Source organism: Pristis pectinata, chromosome 8 (genome assembly GCF_009764475.1).
Source record: "Pristis pectinata isolate sPriPec2 chromosome 8, sPriPec2.1.pri, whole genome shotgun sequence".
NCBI lineage: Eukaryota > Metazoa > Chordata > Chondrichthyes > Rhinopristiformes > Pristidae > Pristis > Pristis pectinata.
The window spans coordinates 91,284,403-91,311,839 of record NC_067412.1 but is presented as its reverse complement, the minus strand read 5'-3'; the positions used below and the strand labels follow the sequence as shown (position 1 = coordinate 91,311,839).

General features: G+C 43.7%; 1 protein-coding gene across 3 annotated transcripts in view; it reads left to right on the top strand.

The window, feature by feature from the left end:
- The first annotated feature begins 510 nt into the window (after positions 1-510).
- si:rp71-46j2.7 (sorting nexin-25) overlaps positions 511-27,437 on the top strand; it is a 53,740-nt gene continuing 26,813 nt past the window's right edge. Inside the window, exons 1-7 of one of the 3 annotated variants that reach the window (XM_052021855.1) lie at positions 511-598; positions 4,356-4,449; positions 7,781-7,997; positions 11,296-11,438; positions 14,918-15,068; positions 17,726-17,778; positions 22,733-22,923. In XM_052021855.1, the coding sequence (XP_051877815.1) occupies positions 4,362-4,449; positions 7,781-7,997; positions 11,296-11,438; positions 14,918-15,068; positions 17,726-17,778; positions 22,733-22,923 (843 nt within the window). In that variant the 5' untranslated portion in view covers positions 511-598; positions 4,356-4,361. Of the gene's footprint in view, positions 599-782; positions 1,187-4,355; positions 4,450-7,780; positions 7,998-11,295; positions 11,439-14,917; positions 15,069-17,725; positions 17,779-22,732; positions 22,924-27,437 lie in introns of those variants that run through there. The other 2 variants (XM_052021854.1, XM_052021853.1) reach the window with 2 other exon arrangements.

The window sequence follows — 27,437 nt, the reverse complement described above, 5'->3', positions numbered from 1 at the left end:
GCTGCCAATCAGATCTGGTCAGTCAAGTACTCCCAGCTTTTTCCTATACTTCCAATATTACAATTAATGGCAAAATATTCAAAGAAGATGAAGGAACACATGCCCTATGAACTTTCCATCTCCTGAAGTTTCCCACAATAATTGTGCAGGATTTTGGTTCCTAGATGCTGGTGATTCCTGGTACCCTGGGTCAGATTGGAATATTTCAACAAAATCAGTGCAGCCAGCCATTGTTCCTGGATCATCCACAGGTCCTGCTTATGACTTGAACAAGTTCAGGTAACACTGAGTTGATGCCAAGGGCCCCTGGAGACACAAGAGACTGCAGATGCTGGAATATGGAGCAACAAACAATCTGCTGGAGGAATTCAGTGGGTCGAGCAGCATCTGTTGGGGGGGGGGGGGGGGGGGGGGAGGGGGAAGGAATTGTTGACGTTTCTGGCCGAAACCCTGCATCAGGATCGGAGACTTGTTCAGTCTGGAGACCCCTGGTCAAACGCAGTGAGTTCCCAGACATGCTCAGGGTGAAGAACAAGGCACCAGGATAATGATCTGAGGGTGCAGGTTCAAATCCCACTGCTGTGGGATTTAAATTCAGGTATTTAACTCAATCTGGATTTTTTTTTCAAAAAAGCAGTAGTCTCCTTAAGGCTGAGCAGAAATCTACCAGATGTAGAGAAAAGAAACTCGTCTCCCTTTACCCAGTCTGGCTTTCAGCTGACTGTACAGACACGCCCCCCCCCCCTCCACCCCCGCCTCCACTTTTGAAGCCAGACAATAAACAAGGCCCCTACATCAGTGAGGAAGTCGACAAGGAGCAGATCACTTGGTGCAGCTACACCGATTCACAATACTTTCTCTTCGGACAGTCTCTACCCGGGCTTGTTCGGAGTCAGCCAATGGTGCGTGAGGATTTTCTTTGCGTGGAGGCGCCGAACCTCCCTCCCTCCCAGTCATGTCTCTAACCCAGCTGTTGTGCAGACTCCTGGTCGCCGCTTTCCTGTTTCGCTGGGACCCCATCCTACTGGGACTGCTCTTCCTCTGGTGCGCCGGCTCTTGGCTGGGCGACGCTGCCTCCGATGAACGGGACCACAGCGCCGCTACCGACGGTCGGAGCCCACCGGAGACCACGGTGAGCACCTCGTCTGTTGCGCCGCACTCGGTGATACCGAGCGGGCTGAGTCAGGTAGGGCGAAGTGCAGCAGATTTGCCGTCACGTACGTTCAAAGTTGTTCAAATGATCATAGCGCTGCATTCCGTCTTGTTACCGAATCACTGGATAAATCAGCATCTTTCAACGGGTTCTCTTCCCTCTGACTTCTCAACACAACACTCGTGTTGCACGGATGTTTATAAGTCGAGTTTATTTGTTATGTGCACAATTGAGGCAAAGGTACAATGAAAAACTTGCTTGCACTTTCGAAGTTGTTATTTGATTTATCACTGTTGGATACCTGATGTTATTCTGTCCTATAGTTAATCATCCAATGAATCTGTATAGATCAAATCACCACCTCCCTGCAGCCAGCATTTCTCCAGTTCCCCTGGTGACACGGAGTGAGTGAGAAATGGCATACAGAAGTTATGTGCGCACAATCAACAATAAAAACAGAAAATGTTGGAACTGCTGAGCAGATCAGGCAGCATCTGTGCGAAGAGAAACAGTTAACGTTTCAAGTCCGGGACCATTCATCAGAACTGGAAAAAAATAGTTCTGACCCGAAACGTTAACTCTGTTTCTCTTCCCACAGATGCTGCCTGACCTGCCGAGTGTTTCCAGCATTTTATTTCAGTTTTCCTGCACGAGCATTTTCTTTAGATAAAGCACAATTGCTAAAATACAGACGAGGTAAGGCAAGGTGTTCCCTTCTAGTATTGCTTTGAGCTGATATTGGATTTAAGATACAATAACACCAGTGTTAAACTGTTGGGACTACTGTCAGGAATTCTTTACGAAAATTTCCAGATTTGCGACATCGTGCTGTTTATATCTGTCTCTCTCTGAAATCCCGCCTCAGAAGTCAGCCCCCTGACAGTTTTTGGCCGGTTCTCTGAATCATCACCCACGTAAGTTTCCCTCTATCATGAGAGACCAAACACAAATATATTTGAAGAAGCAGTCTGAGCAGACCAGACTGTCACAAGTCAAAATTAGAAAGAGTTGGTTGAAGAAGGTGCCATCTGATGCTGTCACCTCAGAGTACCAATCCCACACAGCTTTCTATCATCCTCTTGAACAGGAAAATTAACATTGTTAAGGCTGGCAGTGTGACAGGTTTTCAGTATTAAACTGAAGCACCATGGAATAAGGGATAGGATATCTATTAGTCACATGTGCATCAAAACACACAGTGAAATGTATCTTTGCGTAGTGTTCTGGAGGCAGCCCGCAAGTGTCGTCACACTTCTGGTGCCAACATAGCGTGCCCACAACTTCCTAACCCATACGTCTTTGGAAATTGGGAGGAAACCAGAGCACCCGGAGGAAACCCACGCAGACACCGGGAGAATGTACAAACTTCTTACAGACAGCAGCCGGAATTGAACTCGGGTCACTGGCGCTGTAATAACTTTACATTAACCACTACACTACAGTTTACAGAAAGCAAAATTGATTGGTACATCAAGAACTAAGTTATAGCTGAAAAAGCATGAATTAACTTTAAACAAAACATTATTAAAATAGAGAAATGTGCCTGTTACTTCAGTGAGTTTCCACATGTGTAAGGTTAATCTTTCAGAACCACAGATGTTATTCAACAGTAATTCTGACTTTTTCTCAGAGTTCTTGTAGATCCTTATTCAACAAGTTGTAATATTATCAGTAAACTTTTACAGCAAGAATTTCATGCAAAAATGTTGAAATTCACAGCAAATTTCTGATTTGTTTTTGATTGTACCTAAAAGACTACATCAGTGAGCGATGCCAAGGAGAGGGGATTACATATAACATCTTCTGGATTTCCATATTTCGCTGTGTATTTGCAGCTGCTGAGATGTTAGTGAGACGCTGAGAAGCAATGACAGGTTACCTTGAGATTGTAATGACACCCAAAAATATCACAGTCAAAACCATAAGCAAAATGTTGGCTAACCTGTATTAAGACCAGAATTAGAGCAAAGTAAATAAATTAAAGGAATTGCTTATCTCCCACCAATAGAAGGATTTAGTGCAGTTTTTCATTAGTGACCCCACATATTGATTGTAAAGTTTTTATTATTCTTGTTGGTTCTTGCAACCTTCAATGGCTCATTTGAGTATCAGAATTACTGGGCAGAATGTAGCACAATTTCAGAATCAGCCCATTTCCTTTATTTGTGGTTTCTGCTGAGATGGGCAATTTTGTTATGCATTTTAAAAGAATTGCGGCAGAGAGGCCTTGGGCAATGTTAAGGCAGTGCAGGAGAGAGAGAGAGAGAGAGAGAGAGAGAGCGAGAGACCCGGGGAATGCAGGAAAGAGAGATCCAGGAAGCTCAATAGGATGGACCCACTGATGCTAAGTTTCTGCTGGAAGAAGATGGTGGCTGCGTGTGATGCTTCCACTTCTGCAGGATGAATCCTGGCCCCTCCAGACTCCCCGGCCATATAATGAGCCTGGCTGATCTGCCCCAGGTCTTATCACCTATTCTGTGCCAGTTCCCTGTAGCTCCGAAATCCCTGATCACTGGGGAATTACCCCACACTGGGATCCATTGGACAGAATCCAGACAGCAGTTGAAGATTCTCCTAAGTTTTCTTTATTCAGGAGAGTTCTGGGCTGGGCTGCAGGTTTCGGGTGGTGTGGGTGCGGGGACTGGCCTCCAGTGTGAGAGGTCGAATGGCAATTGAGGAGCCACCCGTGAAAAGGGTGAAGCACAACAATCAGTGGGCAGCCTCACTCTTAGCCGGAGCTGGAGACTGGGGAGGAGCAGGGTCGGAATGGGAAAGAAAAGCGAGGAGGTGAAGGAAGGGGGAGGGACCAGAGAGGAAAGGGAACCAAGGGATTGGGAAGACTAGGGGAGGCAGTTAGGGAAAGAGGTCAGAGTAGGGAGACTGAAGGATGGGACTTGGGAGAAGGGGTAGTGATGGCTGAGGGAAAAAGTGGAAGTAAAAAGTCCTACTTGGTCTTGTCCTCACCACTCTACTTGTCATGGAAGCCTCTGTCCATAACAGTAGTGGTTGGAGTGAACATCAGTCTTAAGTAATCCACAAAGTGAGTTTCAATGCGTTGAGTGACAGTAAATATCAGTTGCTAGTTTGTAAGCTTTTGGAGCTGTTCATGAAACCTCCCCCACTACTAATGGTTCATGCAAGGAATAGCTGTTTAAAACACCTGTGCATATTAATCTCTTAAATAATATTAATCCCGTAACAGATTTCTATGCAGGAAGTAAACCAACCTAAGAATCAACTGGATGTGACCGATGGAAGTGTTCAGAGTTCACTCCTTCATCAGTCACTAAAGAAAGGTAAATCTATAAAGTGCAGAATTCCTTTGCTGCACTTGTTTCATACTCACTGGTTTGCACATAAGCCCTACTTTTACTTGTACCATGGTTTTTGTGGAGTTAAACCCAGTGACGTTTATAGTGCGGTATAACTTTCGATAATTGACCAATTTTCATATAATGAGAGATTGCAGACAACTTCACTTCCCATGCTGGGCTTTTCTATTCCTGTGCTCAGCAGCCTAACAGTGCAATTAGCAGAATTGTGCAATGGAAAATGCAGAAGCATTGGTTGCTGGCCTGTAAGTCCAAGATAACTGAGTATTTCAAGAACTTATTAATGTCAAAACCTTGGTTATCTTCCATGCAGTACTCATGCTGGCATTTATCGCCAATCAAAACAACATGAGTTCTGTAGCTTAAAGACTCCATTTACAAACTCTTCCCCAGCTTCACAGAATTGGCATTGTAATTACCTAAACTCAACTTTTTTTTTGCATTGGCCACTGTTCTTTCCTTCCAGTGACCCTTCTGTGCCATTTCTCACCACAAACCAAGGGAAACATTTAAAGCTTCCAATGGTGGTTTGGAGCAAGAAAAGAACAAACTGCTGGAGGAACTCAACGGGTCAGGCAGCATCTGTGGAGAGAAATGGACAGTTGATGTTTTGGGTTGGACTCGTGACTCATTCAGTCCAGATGAAGGGGCTCGACCTGAAAAGTCGACTGTCCATTTCCCTCCACAGATGTTGCCTGACCTGCTGAGATCCTCAGCAGTTTGTTTTGTGCTCCAGATTCCAGCATCTGTGGTCTCTTGTGTCTCCAATGGTAGTTTGACGTTTCACACCACTCTTGTAGAGTCATAGAGCAATAGAGCACAGAAACAGGCCCTTCGGCCCAACTCATCCGTCCCAACCCAGATGCCCATGTTTGGTCCGTACCACTCTAAACCTTTCCTATCCATGTACCTGTCTAAGTGTCTTTTAAACATTGTTATCTTGTTTTCTAACTTCTCCAGCTAGAAGGTATCAATAATCTGTTGCCTGTTGTGGCATAGAGAATTAGGCAGAAATTCTGTAATCCCTCCTTGACAAACAGATGCAGGATTAATTAAAGCTCAGTCTATTAAAATCCATTAAAGCTATTTACTCCCCAGGTTTATTCTAAAGAAAAAAGTTAAAAATTAATGGGGAAGAAATTAGTGTTTAGTTCATCATTATTTATAGCACATAGGGTACTGCCTTCCAGGTATAATCACTTCACACATCTAGTTCCATAGAACTGAATGCTGTCAATAATCTTGTGAACGTTTAGTGCTGATGATCTAGGGCGGAGTTTCAGTGGAACAAAACCTGCAATTTAGAACTTTGGGTTTTGACATTAGAATTCATCCCTGTGGGAGGGTGTGTGATATGGGGAATAATTTCGGATCCCCTGGTGACTTGGCAGGTATGATGCCAAATCCTTCAGAGCAGCAAAGTGAATGACATTTTTTGCTTCTCATTATCCAGAGTTCCCTCATCTCCCTTTCCGAGTGAAATGCATGCCAGTGGCTGTTAGGAATAGACAGGGCGGAGAATGGCTGGGAACCCTTTCTCTCCCCATCCTTAGGCCATGATATGACAGTCCCACTGTCCAAGAAAGCCCTATCCAAGCAAAGGTCTCATTAAGCTATAACTTGCCATCTTGAGTTTGATCGGTCCTCATCCTTGTCGATTTATGTTATGAACAATTACCCATTTTTGTGTGAGGGAGAGAGGCAGTGAGTCTGGGCTGCAGGAAATTACTGCAAATTATTTGACCTTTTCCCATTAACCGTACTTCATTGAATCTGCAAACCTTTAATTAGCACTGGGGCAGTAAAGCGGTTCATGTTTGGACCTGAAATTGTCACATGACTTGTGTGGTGCTGCAAGATTTAACCCAGATTGGCAGGGGTGCAGGGGGTGTGTCATCCCAGGCCAATCCATCTGCCTTTGCCAACTTATCTGCTGTGCGTATTTATTTTATAATCTCAGTGCATTCTTCAGCATGTACAGACTCTGCAGACTTGTCTACACATTGCTAATTCACAGAGAGTAAATATTGCCTATCACCAGCCAAACCACAGCTCGGAGAGAAAAGTAACTGATAATGAAAGTCTTTTAAAGGGATCCACTAATTGGAATTGGTTTATTATTGTCACTTGTACCGAGGTATAGTGAAAAACTTGTCTTGCATACCGTTCATACAGATCAATTCATTACACCATGCATTGAGGTAGTACAGAGTGCATTGAGGTAGGTACAGGGTAAAAATTTTAAAGTGCAGAACGATTATAGTAAAAGTAATGAGTAGATCTGCAGAGAGCAGCTTGCAATGAGTCGCCATGCTCCGGCGCCATCTTGCCATTGAATTTTGGTTTTGCCAATTATGCAGCAATAGCTATTTTTTATTGTTCTATTTTCTATCCTTTTAAATAAAGGATTTGTAAAACACAGGAGAAGGAATGGGCTGTTTAGCTTCTATGGCTAGTTCCATCAGTCAATGAGATGGGTGTTCAATAACCTAACTCCATTTACCAGATCTTGCCCAAGAGTCCATCCAGAATACCATGTGTAAACAAAACAAATCCATTGTAAATTTAGAACTTAACATCTAACCCAGCATCCACTACCATTAGTGGAGGAGAGAACTCTAACCTTACTGCTTTATGTCGAAGTGTTTCCAAGCCTTGCTTCTGAAAAACCTGGCTCTGATTTGTTTTACCTCTACCTCCTGGTCTTCAATTGCTCAACCAGCAGAATTGATTTGTACACAACTCCAATTTTGGTTTCCCCCTAATATTTCAAAATTTCAATCACACCACTCCATTGTTTTCTAATTCTCAGGAAATAGCAACATCAGAATAAAAACAGAAAATGCAAGTGGTTCTTAGCAAGCCAGCCAGCATCTTTGGAGACAGAGTTAAAGTTTCCAGTTGATGATCTTTCTAACATTTTCCAGTTCTGCAGAATGGTCATCAACCTGAAACATTAATTCTGTTTTTCTCACCACAGATGCTACCTGACCTGCTGAGTATTTCTAGTCTGTTCTGTTTTTTTTTAACAGATTTCCAGTATTTACAGGTTCTTGCTTTTTGAATTCCAACCGTACTTTGTGTAATTCTGCTAAGTTAACCCTTGGGGTCCAGCTGTCATTCCAGTAGATTTCTGCTCTATTCTCCCACCCCCACAAGGTCAATATATCGTCTGCAAGGATGTAGTGCCCAGAACTGTTCAGTGCTCCAGGAATGACCTAACTATGTTTCATGTAGTGTTAACTTCAACCTGATTAGCTAATATCTTTTTAAGTGGATTGTTTTCCTCCCCAAGTATTTGATTGCAGTTACTCCCAATTCATCTTGTTGTGGTATAACCCTCCTGAGGACACAGCTAATCAGCCACTCTACCAGGTCCTGCTTGATGAGTTTAACACAGCCGTGGATTATGCAGTGGGGAAAATCAGGAATCTGAACTACACCAGAATAGAACTTGGATTGATTCAGATCCTTACTATCCATTTACGAATTGCCAAGGAGGAAAATAAGAGGTATGATATGTTTTCTTTTGGGGGAAAAAAATTGGAACAGTAGATAAAATAAGAGCAAATTCAAAATGCCTAGAGTTTTATTACCTTTACCACTTGTGTTTTCAGTGTATTTTCTTTTGCATTATTCATCCATTCTGTAATTTCTAGCTCTTGTTTAGCTCTTGTTACCCATTCTTAATTGCCCTTTGAACTGAACAGCCTGCAAAACTATTCCAAGGGCAGTTGTCAACTAGTTTGGTGGGTTTGAAGTCATATACAGGCCACACCAGACCAGGAAGAGTTGAAGTCCTGAGGTTTCCTTACTCAAAGGGCATTTGTGAACCAGAAGGGTTTATTAAAAAAATCATTTATTTAATTATTTGAATTCCTGATCTGGCATGGTGCAATTCAAGCTTGCATTGCCAAGTCAACAGTCCCATTCTCTGAATACTAGAGACAGAGTCACACAGCATCAAAACAGGCCCTTTGACCCAACTCATCCACGCTGACCAAGGTGTCTCTCTGAGCTAGTCCCATATGCCTGCATTTGGCCCATATCCCTCTAAGCCTTTCCTAACCATGTACCTATCCAAATGTCTTTTTAACCATGTAATTGTACCCACCTCTACTGCCTTCTCTGGCATATACCCAGCACAAAACCTGCCCCTCAGGTCCCCTTTAAATCTTTCACTAGTCTAGTGACTTGACCACCATGCTGTCAAACCCCAGTACAATTTAGCTGTTTAAATGCTCTGACCCTCTCACAACACGTACATTGTTAGGACGAATCTGCCTTTCTTCCAGACTTAACAAGAACCTCTGATGAAACTGCTGTATTTTCCTTCACAATGCCTCTCCAATCTTTCACTTCGAATCTGCTTCTGTGTGAAGCTCCTCTTGCGCTATCTCCAGCTCAGAACTCTTTTTCCCTTCCCTCTTCTAATTTGAAAATTCTTTCCATACCTCTGGCCTACAAAGCTGGCAGCTGTCCCACTGAGATATTTAGTCTGATATGGTGAGAAGAGAAACTGAATACTGAAGGAATAAGGAATTTTCCTTTCCCAACCATGTACGTTTACTGGGATATGATGTGTTAGCTTTGCAACTGCCAATGCAAGTTGCACCTAGTTAACAATAACTTTTCGAACTGCAGTTCTGTCCATGTAACCAGCCCAGTTTTAGTCAGTGAAATGTTTTTTTTAATCAGAACTTGATGCAAGTCCTGACATGTGACTAAGCCAGTAATAAATCTTCCTCAGTACTTGTTGTTTAAGTACTGTAGTATAAAGAACCTTAAGAGTAAAATAAATAGAAACAGAGGCAAACCAGATGGCTCCTGGAGCTTGCATTCGGGAAGATCTTTGTTTATCCCATGTCTCATTCGCTTCCGGCCCAAACCCTATACTTCCCGATTCCCTTAGTGGTCAAAATTTTATCTACTCAGCCATGAAGAGACTTGGTGACAGCATCCCCTGTCCTCTGTGGTAGAGCTAGTTTTACAATTCACTGCACAGAGTAATTTCTCCTTAGTCCTAAATGGTCAAACTCTTATCCCGAGACCACCCAGTCTCTCAGATCCACTCCATCTCGAAATGTTGTACACTCTTGATAATTTCCATTCTTATTCTTCTGATATCCTTATTGCAACGCCTTCATCCCAGGAGTCAATCTGGTGAATCTAAGCTGCAGTCCAAGGCGTGTACATATGTTTCTCTAACCAGAGAGGTCAAATCGCTCACTGTCAGCTGCTTTCCACCTCAGTAAGTAGGTAAATGCCAGCAATTATTGGCAGGTTTGACTTTCTGTGTTTTGCAAAATACCTGTCAGTTGAATATTTATCCTTTCCTGGTTCTCATTATCAACGTATAATCTACATTCACAATAAAGAAATGCCAAACTTTCCCCCTTCACTAACATTATTCATTCAGGCTGATCAGAATCTGATCTTGCTGTTAAATAATCAAGAATAGTTTAAGGCCCATAAATTAATATAGAAGCATAGAAAACCTACAGCACATTACAGGCCCTTCGGCCCACAAAGTTGTGCCGAACATGTCCCTACCTTAGAAATTACTAGGCTTACCCATAGCCCTCTATTTTTGTAGCTCCATGTACCTATCCAAAAGTCTCTTAAAAGACCCTATCGTATCCGCCTCCACCACCGTTGCCGGCAGCCCATTCCATGCACTCACCACTCTCTGAGTAAAAAAAACTTACCCCTGACATCTCCTCTGTACCTACTCCCCAGCACCTTAAACCTGTGTCCTCTTGTGGCAACCATTTCAGCCCTGGGGAAAAGTCTCTGACTATCCACACGATCAATGCCTCTCATCATCTTATATACCTCTATCAGGTCATCTCTCATCCTCCGTCACTCCAAGGAGAAAAGATTGAGTTCACTCAACCTGTTTTCATAAGGCATGCTCCCCAATATATTCCCATCTTTTACCTGAACCAGGCATCTATTGAATGCCAAAATAAAATTAGTAAATGCTGGAACTGCTCTGTTCTGATAAAAGGTCATTGACCTGAAAGAGAAACCCTGTTTCTCTCAGATGCTGAGAATTTCCATCATTTTCTGTTTTTATTTCAGACTTTCAGCGTCTGCAGCATTTTGAGTTTTGACTGATTGAAGGATTCTAGTCTGTCTTGCCCCCAGCTGCCTTGGAAGGGGCAAAGTGACAGACTTGTAGTTCTATCAACAAATGCAATAACTTCTTCAGGGAGTTACATTTGATATAGAGAAGAGAGAATGTTGAAAATACTCAGCAGGTCAGGCAGCATGTGCATGGGAGAGAGAAACATTTCTCACATTCATCTTTTATCAGAACTGGAAAGATTAGAGGGAATCAAGTTTTTAAATGCAGAGAAAAGTGGAGGAGTTTCTCTGATAGGGTGGAAGATATAGGGAATACAGGGAATATCCTGTCCTCTTCCCTCTGATATAGGGAAGAGGACAGGAAGTTGTAGAGGTGCGACTACAGACACAGCACATCCTCCTCCATCCAAGTCACCAGTCCTGACCTACAAACAATGGTTGCTCTTCAGTGATCCTCTACAATAGTACTGGCTAGTTGAACCACTCACATCCCCGAGCCATTGAACCCAGTTGTTGGTATCGGTCATTATGTGGCTGAGAGCAACTGAGCCAAATGCAGAAATGGGACAGACCTCAGAAGCCTCAGTGATGTAAGTTTAAAATATGGCAGATTTAACGATAGGTTTTCCTTAGGGATTTGTAGCTAACTATAGTCCCATATATTAAGCTTTCTATTTTGGCTTGTTTTTTAAAAAAAATCCTCGTAATCGTGTTTTGTAGAGAGAAGGTTTTCCAGACTCGAGAAGATGAGGTCTATTTTCTGAGAAGGAGTGCAGAAGCCCTGATACACAATCTGTTTCCAGATTCATTGTGGAAATTAAACTGTTACCAATATCTGATGAGGGAAGTTATTGCACTGAAAGGTAGGTATCAACATTGGCTGAGCTCAAGGCTGAAGGATTGTTAAGACTGGGGTCACTGGTAACGTCATTAAGTCATACAGCACAGAAACAGGCCCTTCGGCCCAACATGTCCATGCTGACTGTTGTACTTATCCATACCAGTCCCATTTAGCTACATTTGGACTGTAGCCTTCTTGACAATTCAAGATGATTCTTAAATGTTGCGAGAGCGCCTGCCTCCACTTCCTCCTCGGGCAGGTTCCAGATTCCAAGCACTCTGTGTGAAAATGTCCCCCTCAGAGCCCCTCTAAACCTCTTCCTTGTCATCTTACACCTATGCCCTCTTGATTTTAAACATTCCCACCATGGGGAAAAGATTCTATCTACTCTATCTAACCCTCTCATAATTTTGTATACCTCTTATCAGGTCACCCCTCAGCCTCCCCTGCTCCAGGGAAAACAAACACAGCCTAACCAGTATCTCCTTATAACTGAAACGCTCCAATCCAGGCAACATCCTGGTGAATCTCCTCTGCACCCTCTCCACCATGATCACATCCTTCCATGTATGACGTGTGTACGTTCTGGAGTTGAAGATCTCACATCTGAATATCGATAGAGAAAATATATCCAAAATTCAGTCAACATTTTGGGTCGAGACCCTTCATGTGCACTGGATGGAATCGCCGATTATCATTTTCCCTCCACAGATGCTGCCTGACACACTGAGCAAACAAACACTCCAGCATCTTGCTCGTTGGTCCAGATTTCGGCATCTGCAGTCTCTTGTCTCCATCCAAAATTCAAATACTTGTGCACTGAGAATCCCTGCAGAAATGGATCACGACTTTCTGGAGGCTTTTGCTCATTTTTCCGAAGTGCTCCCGGATCCCCCACACTACTTTTATCAATGTGAGGGACCTGTGCTGGCGGTTGATTACACACTTGCCAGTTCATCTTCTATGTAATGTCCACCTTCCTTAGTCTAAATTGATCTCATTGGAAGCAGAGACAAGAAAGAGTTTGGGTAAATACTAAAAAATAAATGTGTTCTAAATATTTTATGTTGTATATGTATTTACACCACAAAACATGATGTTACATATAAACAACACTTAAACATTACATTGCATATGCATATATGCCACCGTTAAGGGTTGACAATGATTAGGATCTATTATTATTCAGTCTCCAGACACTTGCGCTGGAAATCTTGCACTGTACTGACAAAGTCAAAGTTGAGTTTATTGTCATATGCACAAGTACATGTGTGCACAGGTGCAATTAAAAACTTACTTGCCGCAGCATCACAGGCACATAGCATCACATTCACAAATTAATACACAATAGATACAAAACATTCACAAGAAAAGCATAAATTATACAAGAAAGAATATAATTAGAACAGAAAAGAATAAGGTCCATTGTAGTGCGAAGTGGACTTGGTGTTGCTATACTGAGGTAGTGATTATGGTTGTGCCGGTTGGTTCAAGAACCGACTGGTTGAAGGGAAGTAGCTTGAACTGGTGATGTGGGATTTCAGGCTTCTGTACCTCCTGCCCAATGGATCTTGCCCCCTCTGTAAACTTCAGCTCATCCAGAACTCCGCTGCCCATATTCTAATTCTCACTGAATCCTTTTCACTCATCACCCCTGTGTTCACAGACCTGGTCTGGCAGTTCTTCAGATTTAAGGGTCTCACACCTGTTTTCAAGTTCCTTAGTCCCTTGCTTCTCTGCAACCCCCTGAGAGCTCTGTGTCCCTTCAATCTGGCCACCTCTATATGCACAGTTCCTTGCACCCCATCAATGGCAGCCATGCCTTCTGGTGCCAAGACCCTACGCTGAGGAATTTTGTGGATTTCACCTCTTCTCCACATCATTCTCTTCCTTTAAGAGCCTCTTTCACCAAGTATTTGGTCACCTGACATGCCTCTTGTGACTCGGTACCAATTATTTCCGGTAAACATCTCTGCAATACGTTAAAAGTGCTACATAAACATATTTATCTCCATCTGTATCTCTCTCTCTCTGTTCATCATTCAGACCCACAATCTATATCACGGTCCCTCTGCATCATCTTTTATACAGATCTCCGATCTAACATAAATCAGTGCTCATAGAAAACTCTGGTGTCCACAACTTGCGTCAAGTAGTTCATCCATCATCCACAACAGTCCAGCAACAGTTCAGTTTTAAAATTCTCAACCTTATTTTCAGAGACCCCGTCCCCTCCCTGTCTCTGAACCCTTCACCAGGCCTACAACCCTTGGGGTTCACCAGTTCTGGCCTTGATAATTTGATTCCTCTGCTGCATCAGCCAAGGCCCCAAACTCAGGAACTCCCTCAGCAGGATAAAATGTCAGCACAACATTGTTGGGCCGAAGGGCCTGTACTGTGCTGTAGTGTTCTATGTTCCCTCCTTATCTACTCTCTCTCTCTCTCTAAGAATGTAAAGAACAGTAAACAGAGATAGGCTGTTGCGCACCATCAAACTTGCTCCACCATTCTATCTGATGTGACTAAGCCTGATGCATTTCCCCCATAGTCAAAACTTCTATTACATCAGTTTTGAACACAATCATTGACCGGAGTCCTATGCCCCAGAGGACCGGGAGTGCTCAGAGGTTTGCAATCTGAACCGCATTAGCTTGCAATGGAAATTGATATGCAAGTATTAACCTTGGGCTTTGTCAAAATCCCTTTATGATGGGGTGGGGGGAAGGGGGTGAGAAAGTGGAAGTTCCGATTAAGATAACTGCCTCTTAAATAAAAGGTCTGTGCTGTGTATTTTCAGGGTATTGAATTAGGACACATGGTTAGAATTGATGGGTTTTTAAAAATTTGACCTTTAACCTACACAGTGGTAAACACGTTTCTGTGACGTGTCAGGGTGAGAAAAGTCCCATGGGGGAAATGCATGGAACAGAAATCAGGGCAGGTGTGGTTGTGGGGATCCTTTGTGGTTTAACACACTAAAACATAACAAAGTGCAGGCTCATGGCACAGATGACATGGTTGGAGAGACCTCGCAGTGTCAACATAGAACGTAGAACACTACAGCACAGTACAGGCCCTTTGACCCACAATGTTGTGCTGACAATTTATCCTGCTCTAAGAGCTATCTAACCCTTCCCTCCCACATAGCCCCCTATTTTTCTATCATTCATGTGTCTATCTAAGACTCTCTCAAATGTCCCTAATGTATTTGCCCCCACAACCTCTGCAGGCAGTGCATTCCATGCACCCACCAGACTCTGTGTAAAAAAACTTACCCCTGACATCCCCATGTCCATGGGACTGCACTCCTGTAAGAGCCAGCATATTCAACACCACAGGTGGGAAAACCGACTAAGAAACAATAAGCTCTTAAATGATAGATGAAGAAATAATCAGGTTCAAACGAACACTGTGCATAACACAGTGCAAATTGTAAGGGAAGAAATATCCTTTGTCAATTATTCACTTTTATCCTCTTATTGCTTTTCTTATCTCTGGCAGTATTGGAGGAAACGATAAATATGGTTTGTGACGCAGACTTTATCAATCAGTCATTGATTATGTTATTGGATCAAGACTCGCTTGCCCCTGAAGGAGAGAATGTCATCCCAAATTCTCCTGCCAGCGCTGAGAAGAATATTAAATTCACTCCGTGAGTAGAGGCCTGGTGACGTAGCTTGGATTATTTGTCTTCCTCGCTCTGCAACTGGAATTGATTGTTTCTAGCAAGGTTTCCTTGATCATTGTCCCCAGAGATTGTGTTCTTGCACAAGATGTAATCAGACCCTGGGAAAGTCAGCAAACTATGCAACTCAGGAAGGAATCACAACCAGGACCAGTCTTGTCCCTGAGTAATGAGCTGGCAGTATTACAGTGATCAGGAGGAGGGGCCAGTGTTATTTGTCCTTAATTCAGGATCAGAAAGGTCTGTAAAATCAGGTGTGAAGCCCAGCTGGATCATACAGCAGTTTTTTCCCCCAGGCTGTCAGGCTCCTGAACACCCTGGAGACAGTTTCAGACAAATGCTGCGTCAAAAGCCCTGGTTTGCACAATGGTGTATAAGAACATTGGCTGCTGCTGAACATGTTTATGCAATCAGCGCAACACACTGAGTTCTGTATTTTCTTCGTCCAACTCGGTTTTGCACTAACTCTGCACTAAATTTGTATTCTGTATATACTGTTTTTTGCACTATTTGTACTTGAACAATTTTTTTTGTCTGCGTTTATTGTATGTCGTCTGTTTTATGTATGTCCTTTGTTGTGTGAGTCTGGGGGAAATGACATTTCGTTCCTCCATGTGTTTTTATAGCATATGGGTGAATGACAATAAGGTAACTTGAACCTTTAACCTTGAATTCCATGCAGAGTGGGGACTGACACTGGGTCTTTCTGGTGATTTCTGACTCTTCCACTCCATGGATAAACCAGTTGGCTTCATGGTTTAAAAGGATTTCCCCTTAGATGGTGCCTTTCACAGTCTCCTGTTAGTTCAATGCTAATGAAACAGTGTTTGTGCAGTCCACATTATGTGAAATATGGCAGCTAGGTTTTAGTAACATTGTCTCTTCTCCACCATGGTGTCATGTGATTATTTGCACCTTATCCATAAAACAGATTCAATCACGATTGTGTTGGTGAGGCAGGTAGTTTAGGAAAGAAAATGATGAATAATGGAAAAATAGGGGGTTATGTGGGAGGGAAGGGTTAGATAGATCTTAGAGCAGGATAAAATGTCGGCACAACATTGTGGGCCGAAGGGCCTTTACCATGCTGTAGTTTCTATGAGAAGCCTAGAAATTCTTTTCTTTTAACATCTTAACATCATTTTTAAAAGTCGTATAAAGAGTGCTGTCTTCTAGTGCAGGGTTTCCAGAACAGCATTGTTTGGTTTTCCTCTGTTACACCACACTGTGTCAGTTTTGATCTATTGCAAGACCTTGCAGCTGCCTGTACTTAGCCTCATAGCTGCAACCTCAAGAGCTAGCCCTTAGTACAAGCAGTAGTCTTCCTGCTATTCTTGAATGTTCTTTCAAGAATGGATGCAGCAATGGCAGAAGAATCCTTGCCAAGGGGTCTGGGAGATCTTGGCAGGCTGGTAGAGTAAACCACTTGAAGGAGACATGTTCTTTTTACAAGGGAGCCATGGAGACCCTTGGAGTACAAGAGCAAGGAAGTAGTGATGAATCTTCATAAAATAGCCATTTAGCCACCAGTTCAATTTCTCTTTTCTTGCTACCTCAATCCTCCTCTACTTTCTGGAGATTAGGAGGTCCCTGCAAAAGTCAGCACACACGATGGCCTCCCTGTTCCCCACATTTTACGAAACGTGAAGGTTTTGGGTGCAGGAGGGATTTATTAAAATGATTCCAGGGATGAGGAATGTCAGTTATGTGAATATACTGGAGAAACTAGGGTTATTCTTCCTGGAAAAGAGGAGATTGTGAGTGGATTAGATAGAGTCATACAGCATGAAAACAGTCCCTTTGGCCCAACTGGTCCATGCTGACCAAGATGCCCCATCCAAGCCAGTCCTATTTGGCAGCTAGAATAGAGCTATTTAAAATCAGAGAACCTGCCATTCCCGTTGACAGAAAGGTCAAGAACCAGAGGACATTAGAATGAATGCGACTGGCAAAAGAACCAAAGCGGCCATGAAAGAAATTACGCAGCAATATTGAGGGTTTTTTAGGTTCTGGAATGCACATCCAGGGGTAGTAATGGAGGCAGATTCAGTCATGGTATTCAAGAGGAAGCTGGATATGTATCTGAATGGAAAGAATTTGCAGGGATACAGGGAGAGGGCGAGTGAGTGGAACTGCCTGGGTTGCTCTTGCATTGAGCCATTAGAGGCTTCACAAGCTGAATGGTTGATATCGCAAAGGATTTTGCAGCCAGTGAAATACTTTTGAAACATTGTCACTGTTTTCATGTAGGAAGTATGGCAATAGATATGTGCACAGTAAGCTCCCACAATTAACCCTGTGATGTTAATTATAATGAAATTGAGAAGTAAATATTGGCCTGGACCCAGAAAGAACTTCACCGCTCTTCTTTAAATTAGAGCCATGAGACCTCTTACTTCCAACGGAGAGGGTTGACAGGTCCTGGAGGTGACATTCCATCTGAAAGGTAGTAACTCTGCCAGTGTGGCACTCCCTCAGTATCCAGTGTGTCAGCCTAGATTTCTGTGCTCACGTTTGTGGAGTGAGAGTTGGCAGTATTCCCAACGTAGCCATAGTTGACACTTGTGGAGGGGTTTGCATCAGCTGCCAACGACATTGATGTTTTCCCGTCTTTGTTCCTGCAGTGAGTACGATGTAGCCGTAGCTAAAAAGGAAAGGAAATTGAAGGAAAAAGGTGGTAAGTGGTTCGCCTCAGGAACAGTTTTGTGGATTTTCTTTCTAAAACATTGTCCTTTTGTGGATCTTGCAAAAGTTTGACACAAGATTCTGCAGTTGCTGGAATCTGGAGCACAACAACATAAAATGCTGGGGAACTCAGCAGGTCAGGGCGGCATCTATGGAGGGAAATAGACAGTTGACATTTCATGTCGAGACCCTTCATCAGGACTGTAAAGGAAGAGGGCAGAAGCCAGAATAAAAAGGTCGGGGAGGGGCATAGGCTGGCAAGTGACAGGTGAGTCCAGGTGAGGGGGGGAAGATAGGTGGGTGGGGGGACGGGAGAGGAAAGGGAGTTCCAGCAGCCAAAGCAACAAAGGGGAGGAGCCAGCAGCATTTTTTAAAAAAAGTTGTTTCTGATTGGCTAAGTGCATGGCAACTCAGCCAGTAAAAGACAGGTAGGGTAAAGCAGAGTGGCCATTTTCGGCTTTGGTGCAAGAGGCTTAGAGGTGGAGGCTAAGGGGAGGTTCTGTTAAGTTCTCTTTCTTTCTTTCTTTCTTTATTATTGCACAGGTAGAGCAGTGGGAATGACACCCAGGGCAGTGGTGTGCTCCTCTTGCATGATGTCGGAAGTCAGGGGGACCTCCAGTGTCCCTGATGACTACATCTGCGAGAAGTGCACCTGGCTGCAGCTCCTTACAGACCGTGTTAGGGAGCTGGAGTTGGAGCTGGATGACCTTCTAATCATTCAGGAGACTAAGGGTTGATAGACAGGAGTTACAGGGAAGCAGTCACACCTAAGTTGTAGGAGGCAGGTAGCTGAGTGACAGGAGAGAGAAAGGGAATAGACAGTCAGTGCAGGGTACCCCTGTGGCCATTCCCTTCAATAACAGGTATATCGTTTTAGATAGTGCTGGGAGGGGATGACCTACCAGGGGAAAGCCACAGTGGTCAGGTCTTGGGCACTGAGTCTGGCTCTTTCCCTCAGAAGGGAAGTGGCGAGAAGAGGCAAGCAGTTGTGATAGAGTATTCTTTGGTTAGGGGAGCAGACAGAAGGTTCTGTGGACGAGAACGAGACTCTCAGATGGTATGTTGCCTCCCAGGTGCCAGGGTCAGAGGTGTCTCAGATCGAGTCCACAGCATTCTTAAGGGGGAGAGTGAACATCCAGAGGTTTGCAAGTGCTGCTCGGGCGGGTTTTAAACTAGAGTTGCAGGGGGGCGGAAACTAGAGTGGCAGGACAGCAAATGGAGGGGCTGTGGGGGAAGTAGATGTTAAGCCTACAGGCAAAGATAGAAACCGAAAGGTTGAGCGCGGTGGGACTAATGTTCTGGGTTGTGTCTATTTCAATGCAAGGAGTATTGTAGGTAAGGCAGATGAACTTAGAGCATGGATCCATACGTGGAATTATGATGTTGTAGCCATTAATGAGACTTAGTTGCAGGAGGGGCAGGACTGGCAGCTCAATGTTCCAGGGTTCTGTTGTTTGGACATGATAGAGGGGGAGGTATTAAGGGGGGAGGGGTGGCATTACTCATCAGGGAAAATGTCACGGTAGTGCTCAGAGAGGGCGTACTGGAGGGCTTGATTACTGAGGCAATATGGGTGGAACTGAGGAATAAAAAAGGAACAACCATGTTAATGGGACTATATTATAGACCTCCCAGTAGTCAGCGGGATTTAGAGGAGCAAATTTGTAGAAAGAGAACAGACATTTTCAGGAAATATAAAGCTGTGATAGTGGGTAATTTTAACTTTCTACCTATTGACTGAGGCTCCAATACTGGAAATGGACTGGATGGGATCGAGTTTGTCTATTGTGTTCAGGAAAGTTTCCTTAATCAATATGTAGAGATCCCAGCTGGAGAGAATGTGATACTGATCTCCTCTTAGGGAATGAGACAGCAGATGACAGAAGTGTGTGTAGGGGAACACTTTGGATCTAGTGATCATAATTCCATTGGTTTCAAGATAATTATGGAGAAGGATAGGACTGGTCCTAGGGTTAAGATTCTAAACTGGAGGAAGGCCAATTTTGATGGCATCAGAAAGGATCTGGCAGGCGTGGATTGGGATAGGTTGTTTTCTGGCAAAGAGGTGCTTGGTAAGTGGGAGGCCTTCAAGAGTGGAATATTTGAGAGTACAGAATCTATACGTTCCTGTTAGGATAAAAGGCAAGGCTAACAGGTTTAAGGAACCTTGGTTATCAAGGGATATTGAGGCCCTGGTAAAGAAAAAGGAGGTGCATATCAGGTATAGGCAGTTAGGATCAAATGAGGTACTTGAGGAGTATAAGAAATGCAAGAGAACACAAGAGAGAAATCAGGAGGGCAAAAAGAGGACACAAGGTTGCTCTGGCAGACAGGGTGAAAGAATCCCAAGGGTTTCTATAGCCATATTAAGAGCAAAAGGATAGCAAGGGACAAAATTACTCCTCTTGAAGATCAGCATGGTCATCTATGCATGGAGCTGAAAGAGATGGGGGAGATTTAAATGGATTTTTTGCATCTATGTTTACTCGGGAGAGAGAGACAGTCTATAGAACCGAGGAAAAAGAGTAGTGAGTTCATGGACTGTATCTGGATTATGGAAGAGGAGGTGCTGGCTGTCTTGAGGTGAATTAGGGTGGATAAATCCCCAGGGCCTGATGAGGTTTCCCCTCAGACCTTGTGGGAGGCCAGTGCAGAAATTGCAGGGGCCCTGGCAGAGATAGTTAAATCATCCTTAGCCACGGGTGAGGTGCCAGAGGACTGGAGAACAGTTAATGTTGTTCTGTTGTTTAATAAAGGCTTTAAGAATAAGCTGGTAAATTATAGGCTGGTGAGCCTGACATCAGTCGTGGGTAAATTATTGGAAAGTATCCTGAGGGACAGGGTATATAAGTATTTGGATAGATGGCCTGATTAGGGATAGTCAACATGGCTTTGTGTGTGGCAGGTCATGTCTAATCAATCTAATAGTTTTTCGAGGAGGTTACCAGGAAGGCTGATGAAGGGAAGGTAGTAGATGTTGTCTACATGGACTTTAGCCAAGCCTTTGACAAAGTCCCACATGGGAGGCTTCTCCAGAAGGTTAAGTCGCTTGGCATTCAGGATGAAGTAGTCAATTGGATTCAATGTTGGCTTAATGGGAGAAGCCAGAGAGTGGTAGTAGATGGATGTCTCTGATTGGAGGCCTGTGACTAGTGGTGTGCCTCAGGGATCAGTGCTGGGTCCATTGTTGTTTATCATCTATATTAATGATTTAAATTATAATGTGGTAAACTGGATCAGCAAATGTGGAAACACCAAGATTGGGGGCATAGTGGACAGCGAGGAAGGCTATCGAAGCTTGCAACGTGATCTTGACCAGCTGGGAAAATGGGCTGAAAAGTGGAAGATGGAATTTAGTGCAGACAAGTGTGAGCTGATGCACTTTGGGAGGACAAACCAGGGTAAGACTTACACAGTGAATGGCAGGGCTCTGAGGTGTGCAGTAGAACACAGGGACCTGGAAATACAGATCCATAATTCCTTGAAAGTGCCATCGTAGGTAGATAGGGTGGTAAAGAGCTTTTGGCACATTGGCCTTCATAAATCAGGGCATTGAGTAGGGATGTTATTTTTGAAGTTGTATAAGATGTTGGTGAGGCCAAATTTAGAGTATTGTGTGCAGTTCTTATCACCTATCTACAGGAAAGATATCAATAAGCTTAAAAGAGTGCAGAGAAAATTTACACGGATGTTGCCAGGACTTGAGGACCTGAGTTGTAGGAAAAGGGTGAATAGGTTAGGAATTTATTCCCGGAAGTGCAGGAGAATGAGGGGAGGTCTGAGAGGTATACAAAATTATGAGGGGTATAGATAGTGTGAATGCATGCAGGCTTTTTCCCCTCAGGTTGGGTGAGACTAGAACTAGAGGTCATAGTGAAAGGTGAAATATTTAAGTGGAATCTGAGGGGGATCTTCTTCACTCAGGGTGGTGCGAGTGTGGAATGAGCTGCCAGCGGAAGTGGTGGATGCAGGTTCAATTGTAACATTTAAGGGAAGTTTGGGTAGGTACATGAATGAGAGAGGTATGGAGGGCTATGGTCCAGGCGCAGGTGGATGGGACTAGGTAGAAAACCAGGCAGGCATGGACTAGATGGGCCAAAGGGCCTGTTTCTGTGCTGTAGTGCTCTGACTCCGAGTGATATACCCACCGACCTACCTTCTCTCTCTTACCTGGACTCACCTATCATCTGCCAGCCTGTGCTCCTCCCCCTCTCTGACCTTCTTATTCCGGCTTCTGCCCTCTTCTTTTCCAGTCCGGATGAAGGGTCTTGACCCAAAATGTCAACTGTTTATTTCCCTCCATAGATGCTGCCTGACCTGCTGAGTTCCTCCAGTGTTTTGTGTGTGTTGCAAAAGTTTGATCTGTTTTGTTGCTATTTCAATTCTCCTCCACTTTCTGGAGATGAGGCCCAGCATACGCATAATGGCCTCCCTCTGTACTGTAATATTCTACATTTTCTATGCTTCTGTATTAACGTTCAAATGCTTGAGGTCCATGTCAAATGTGAGTAGGGAAATCTATTCCATGAGTCACCTGATCAAAAGTCTTGCAGCATCATGTTAGCCACCACCCAGACTCCTCCTTCACCATGCCCGACAGCCCAGAGGTAGGACAACTGTGGTGTGCATTTGGCTCTGGAAACTTTCACTGCTCCCTTTTTGATTCCATCATATCTTTGCCGAAGACTCTGTTGTTCATTGACCAATTTTCTGCATACTTTACAATCTTGGTACACAATCGTTTTACTTCTTGCTCCGAATCTTGACCCTTGTATTTTGGGACAGTGGAAACTTTCTTCTGTATCAATTCCTTTACAACTTTCACAAGTCACATCAGCTCTGGTTGCACTGCACTCTTCTCCTTGATGAAGTTCTGGTGGTGTAACATAGTTCAATAGTTTATTCTATTGCATTTAATTGTGATTGGAATATTTGTTCTGTTCAAGTGTATCGTAAGCTGAAAAAGTTTATTAATAAAATCTCCAAGAAATCCAAAAAGAAGAGATACATTGAAGCTGGTTCAACAATGAAGCACATGGATGAAGTTGATGGAATATGCAATGATGATGAAAATATTGCCCTGCAATTCAAATGTGCAGCTATCATCCCTGATGATGAATTCAATTCCTCCCATAAGGTTTGTTGGCAATCCCTCTAAAAGTTCATAGTTCTAACGTTGGTGTCTATTTTCTTATTGGCTGTATGCTATAAGAAGTGGAAAGAAAATCAATATTTTCTTGTACTAGCTTTGGGAAGTATTTAAATGTAGCAATGTTTATTTAAAAAAAGCCCTGCAATACTTCCTTGCTGAGGGTGTGTTTGTGTCAAAATGTAAACGTACCAGGAGAGTCTCCAGTTATGCTTCCCTGGGGAAGAGAAATGGAAAATACTAACAAGATCTTTGAAGCTTTATGATCAGAAATAATCTATTTTGTGTGATCATCCTTCATGTTACAAAGCTGCTTCCTTCCCACTCCACCACTAAGTTCTAGGTACTGGAGGAAGTTGTTGGGTGAAGCCTGCTCAGCAATTTCCACTTTCTCCAAAGTCCCTGGTGATGGAATGTTCCATCCTTGTTGCACTCAAGCTGCAGACACCCACTATTACCTGATGGACTTTGACACAAAACCACTCATAGCAGTGAGCTCAATGGAAAGGCTTTATCCAACATCTGACAAGTTGCCAGCCCAGTGAAAGATGCACAGAGCAGCAGCTGTACAGGGATGGTTGCTTTTGCCTAAACTAGATAACCTGGATCTAAGTAGTGAGGGATGGGCTGGATAGCAAATGTTGTGAGCACACTTGACCCTCCTGCCTATTATATTGCCTGATAATACAAGAAATAGAAACCCAATTACACCTTGCGGTCCCTCATTTAGTCAGATCATGACTGACCCCTAACCACCGAGATCATATTCACACTGTATCCCCACATTCCTTGTGCCCCTTAGAACCCAAAATCCCATTAATTTCAATCAAGAATTACTCGACAACAGAATTCCAAAGATGCATGCTCTCCAAGTGAGGAAACTCTGACACAAATGGTCAACACCTGACCCCTAGTGGCAGACACTGTGGTGGAGAAAACAACCTCTCAAGGTCTACCCTTTCAATCCCTCTGAATGGGGAATATCTCAAACCGACATGGATGTATTTTAGAGGGAGAGAGCGAATCCCATCCAATTCACATTGGAACCAACAACATAGGAAAATACAAAGAGGCCCCATTTGGAGAGTGCTAGGAGTTAAATAAAAGGACATTTCAAGTGTTATAATCTTTTATTATCTGAGCTATTTGCATTTTGGGAAAAGGATAGATGGATTGGGGAACTGCCTGAAGGTGTGGTGAGAGAACCAGGTTCCATTTAGAACATAGAACAGTACAGCACAGCACAAGCCCTTCGGCCCATGATGTCTGTGCTGAGCATGATGCCAAATTATATGCCCATATAAAAGCCTCTTGAATGCCATTATCATATCTGCTTCCACTACCACCGCTGACAGTGTGTTCCCTGCACCTACCGCTCTGTGTTTTTAAAATAAAACAACTTTCTCCACACATCCCCCTTCAACTTTCCCTCTTACCTTAAAGCTATGTCCTCTAGTATTTGACATTTCTACCCTGGGAAAAAGATTCTTGCTGTCTACCCTATCAGTGCCTCTCATAGCTTTAAAAACTTCTTAGGCCTCCCCTTAGCCTCTGATGCTTCAGAGAAAACAATCCAAGTTTGTCAAACCTCTCCTTGAAGCTAATGCCCCCTAAATCAGATAGCATCCTGATAAACCTCTTCTGCACCTTCTCCAAAGCCTCCACATCCTTCCTGTAATGGGACAACCACAATTGCAGGCAATACTCCAAGTGTGGCCTAACCAAAGTTTTATGCAACTGCATCGTGGCTTCCTGACTCTTGTACTCTATGCCCCTAGCAACAAAGGCAAGCATGTCATACACCTTTCTTCACTACCCTATCTACTTGTGTAGCTACTTTCAGGGAGATATGGACTTGGACTCCAAGATCCTTCTGTACATCAATGCTGTTAAGGTTCCTGCCATTAACTGTATACTTTCCCCTTACATTTCACCTACCAAAATTCAACACTTCACACTTGCCCTTTCTTAAAACATTTGCAACTTTCCTGTGTCGGCAAGGGAATTCATTCCAGATGAACCATTTTGGGACCAGGATATCAGCAGAAAGAATTAATTGGGTGGTCAGGAGGGCTGTAAATTGATAAACAGTGAGGGAGGGGGGTGGTAGTGAGAGGATGGGGAAATAGTGGAATAAGTAGTCATTCTAAAGTACTAAGCTAATTTTTTTTGAAGCATTGTGAATGCTACTTCACTTGTAGAAAGATGAGTGGAAAATTGATTGTCCAAAAATCTATTTTTGGAAAATTATTCAAATCTGTAGTTAGGATGGAGTGACTGAACACCTTGCAAACTTTTAGCTGATTAGAAAGAACCAGTTTGGATTCCTACAGGCCAAATTCAATTTTTTTTTAAAGAGGTGACCAAGGTGCTGAATGGGAGGATGTCTGTGGATGTTATTTATTTGTTTCCAGAAAACATTTGGACAGTACCTCATCGGACTGTTAACTTATTGACTTGATTAGGGGATTTGCTTATGTTTTGTAGCCTTATCAAGTAAGTAAACCAAATTCAGTTTAGCTCCAAGCTGTAAACTTGCTGACATGCATTAGAGTAACACAGCACAAATACAGGCCCTTCGGCCCACCACATCCATGCTGACCCTTTGACCTTCCAACTAATACCATTTGCCCGCATTAGATCCATATCCTTCTCTTCCTTGCCTGTTTAAGTGCCTGTCTAAATGTCTCTTAAACATACCACCATCTCACTGGCAGTGCGTTCCAGATATCAACCGCTGTGTGTGTGTGTGTGTGTGTGTGTGTGTGTGTGTGTGTGTGTGTGTGTGTGTGTGTGTGTGTGTGTGTGTGGTCCCCTTTAAAACTCCTTTCTCTCACCTTAAACCCATACCCTCATGTTTGTGATAACCCTACCATGGGAAAAAGATTCTGACTATCTACCCTATCTATGTCTTTTATATACTTCTATCAGGTTATCCCTCAGCCTCCTTCATTCCAGGGAAAACAAGCCCAGTCTGTCCAATCTCTCCCCATAACCAATGTCCTCCAATGCAGGCAACATCCCGGTGAATCTCCTCTGCACTCTCTCTAGTGCAACCACATCCTTCCTATAGTGTGGCGACCAGAACTGCACACAGGACTCCAAGTGTGATCTAAACAGTGTTTTGCTGTCCATAAAATGGCTAATTTTCTTGGTAAATGAGCAAGTAATTCCATTACAGATTTTGCCTTTATTCTGATTCCTAGTTAGGATGTATTTCCTTCACTTTCTTGGTCTGCACTTCAAGTACCAGCTGTGGATGAGAGGATTTTTTTTGCCTCTGCCTTTGAATCCACAGAGGTCAACCTGAATACTCTTAGTCCTAGTTATCTGTTCACAGTTGTAGGGTGAGCCATCGAGGCCCTTCAGCCCACCCAGTCTGTGCCGCCCATCAAGAATTCACTTGCACTAATCCCCTTTTTATTCTCCCCACATTCCCATCAACTCTCCCCGAGATTTTATCACTGGGGGCAATTTACAGCAGCCAATTAACCTACTAACCTGCACATTTTTAGGATGTGGGAGGAAGCTGGAGCACTCAGGGGGAACCCACATGATCACAGGGGAGAACGTGCAAGTTCCACCCAGACAGCGCCTGAGGTCAGGATTGAACCCCAGTCACTGAAGCTACTGTGGTGCCCCCCCGTTCATCACCTTCATGGTGACATGCCCCAGGTTACTCACTGATTTGATGATGTTGTGCTTGATGGAAGATCTCCAAACTGACATTTGACCATCTCCACCTGTTTGTTAGAAGCTAGGTCTGTTCCATTGACTTCGGAGATGAGCAGGTACTGATGTTGCCACGCAGCTCCAGTGACCTGGGTTCGATCCTGACCTCTGCTGTTGTCTGTGTGGAGTTTGCACGTTCTCCCTGCATGGCTTTCCCCGGTTCTCTGGTTTCCTCCCAAGTCTCAAGGACGTGCTGTTTGATAGGTTAACTGATTACTGTAAATTACACCCAGTGTAAGTGGGTGGCAGGAGCAACAGAGGAGTTGGAGAGAATAGGTTACAGGGGAATGCAACATATGGGATCTCTCTGAGCGCTGGCATGGAATTGATGGGCTGAATGGCATCCTTCAGTGTAGGAAGGTGTTATGTAACAGATTGGAGGGTCTCAAGGGACAAGGACTCTGGACAGTCTTTGGAGTTAAAATGATTTATAAAAGACAAACGCAGGACGGGATAAACAGGAACAAACACACACACACTGGTGATTGCAAACGTGGGGGGAATCACAACAAGGGTGAGATGCACACACAACCAACTGGGTACAAATGATCAAGGAAGAAACAATACGATGGCTGCCACCCCTCGACTCAGTGGAGGCACAGCTGTACGCTACCAGGAATATACTTAGGACGCTCCTAACCCTTGCAGAAGTGCACAGTCTTACCAATGGTCTCTTCAGCATTGTTTCACAATTCCTCAGAGCAATGAAGAGAGAGAAACAGGCACATGTGGCACTCTTTATAGTGCTGGAGGGCTGGGTGGTCCAGACC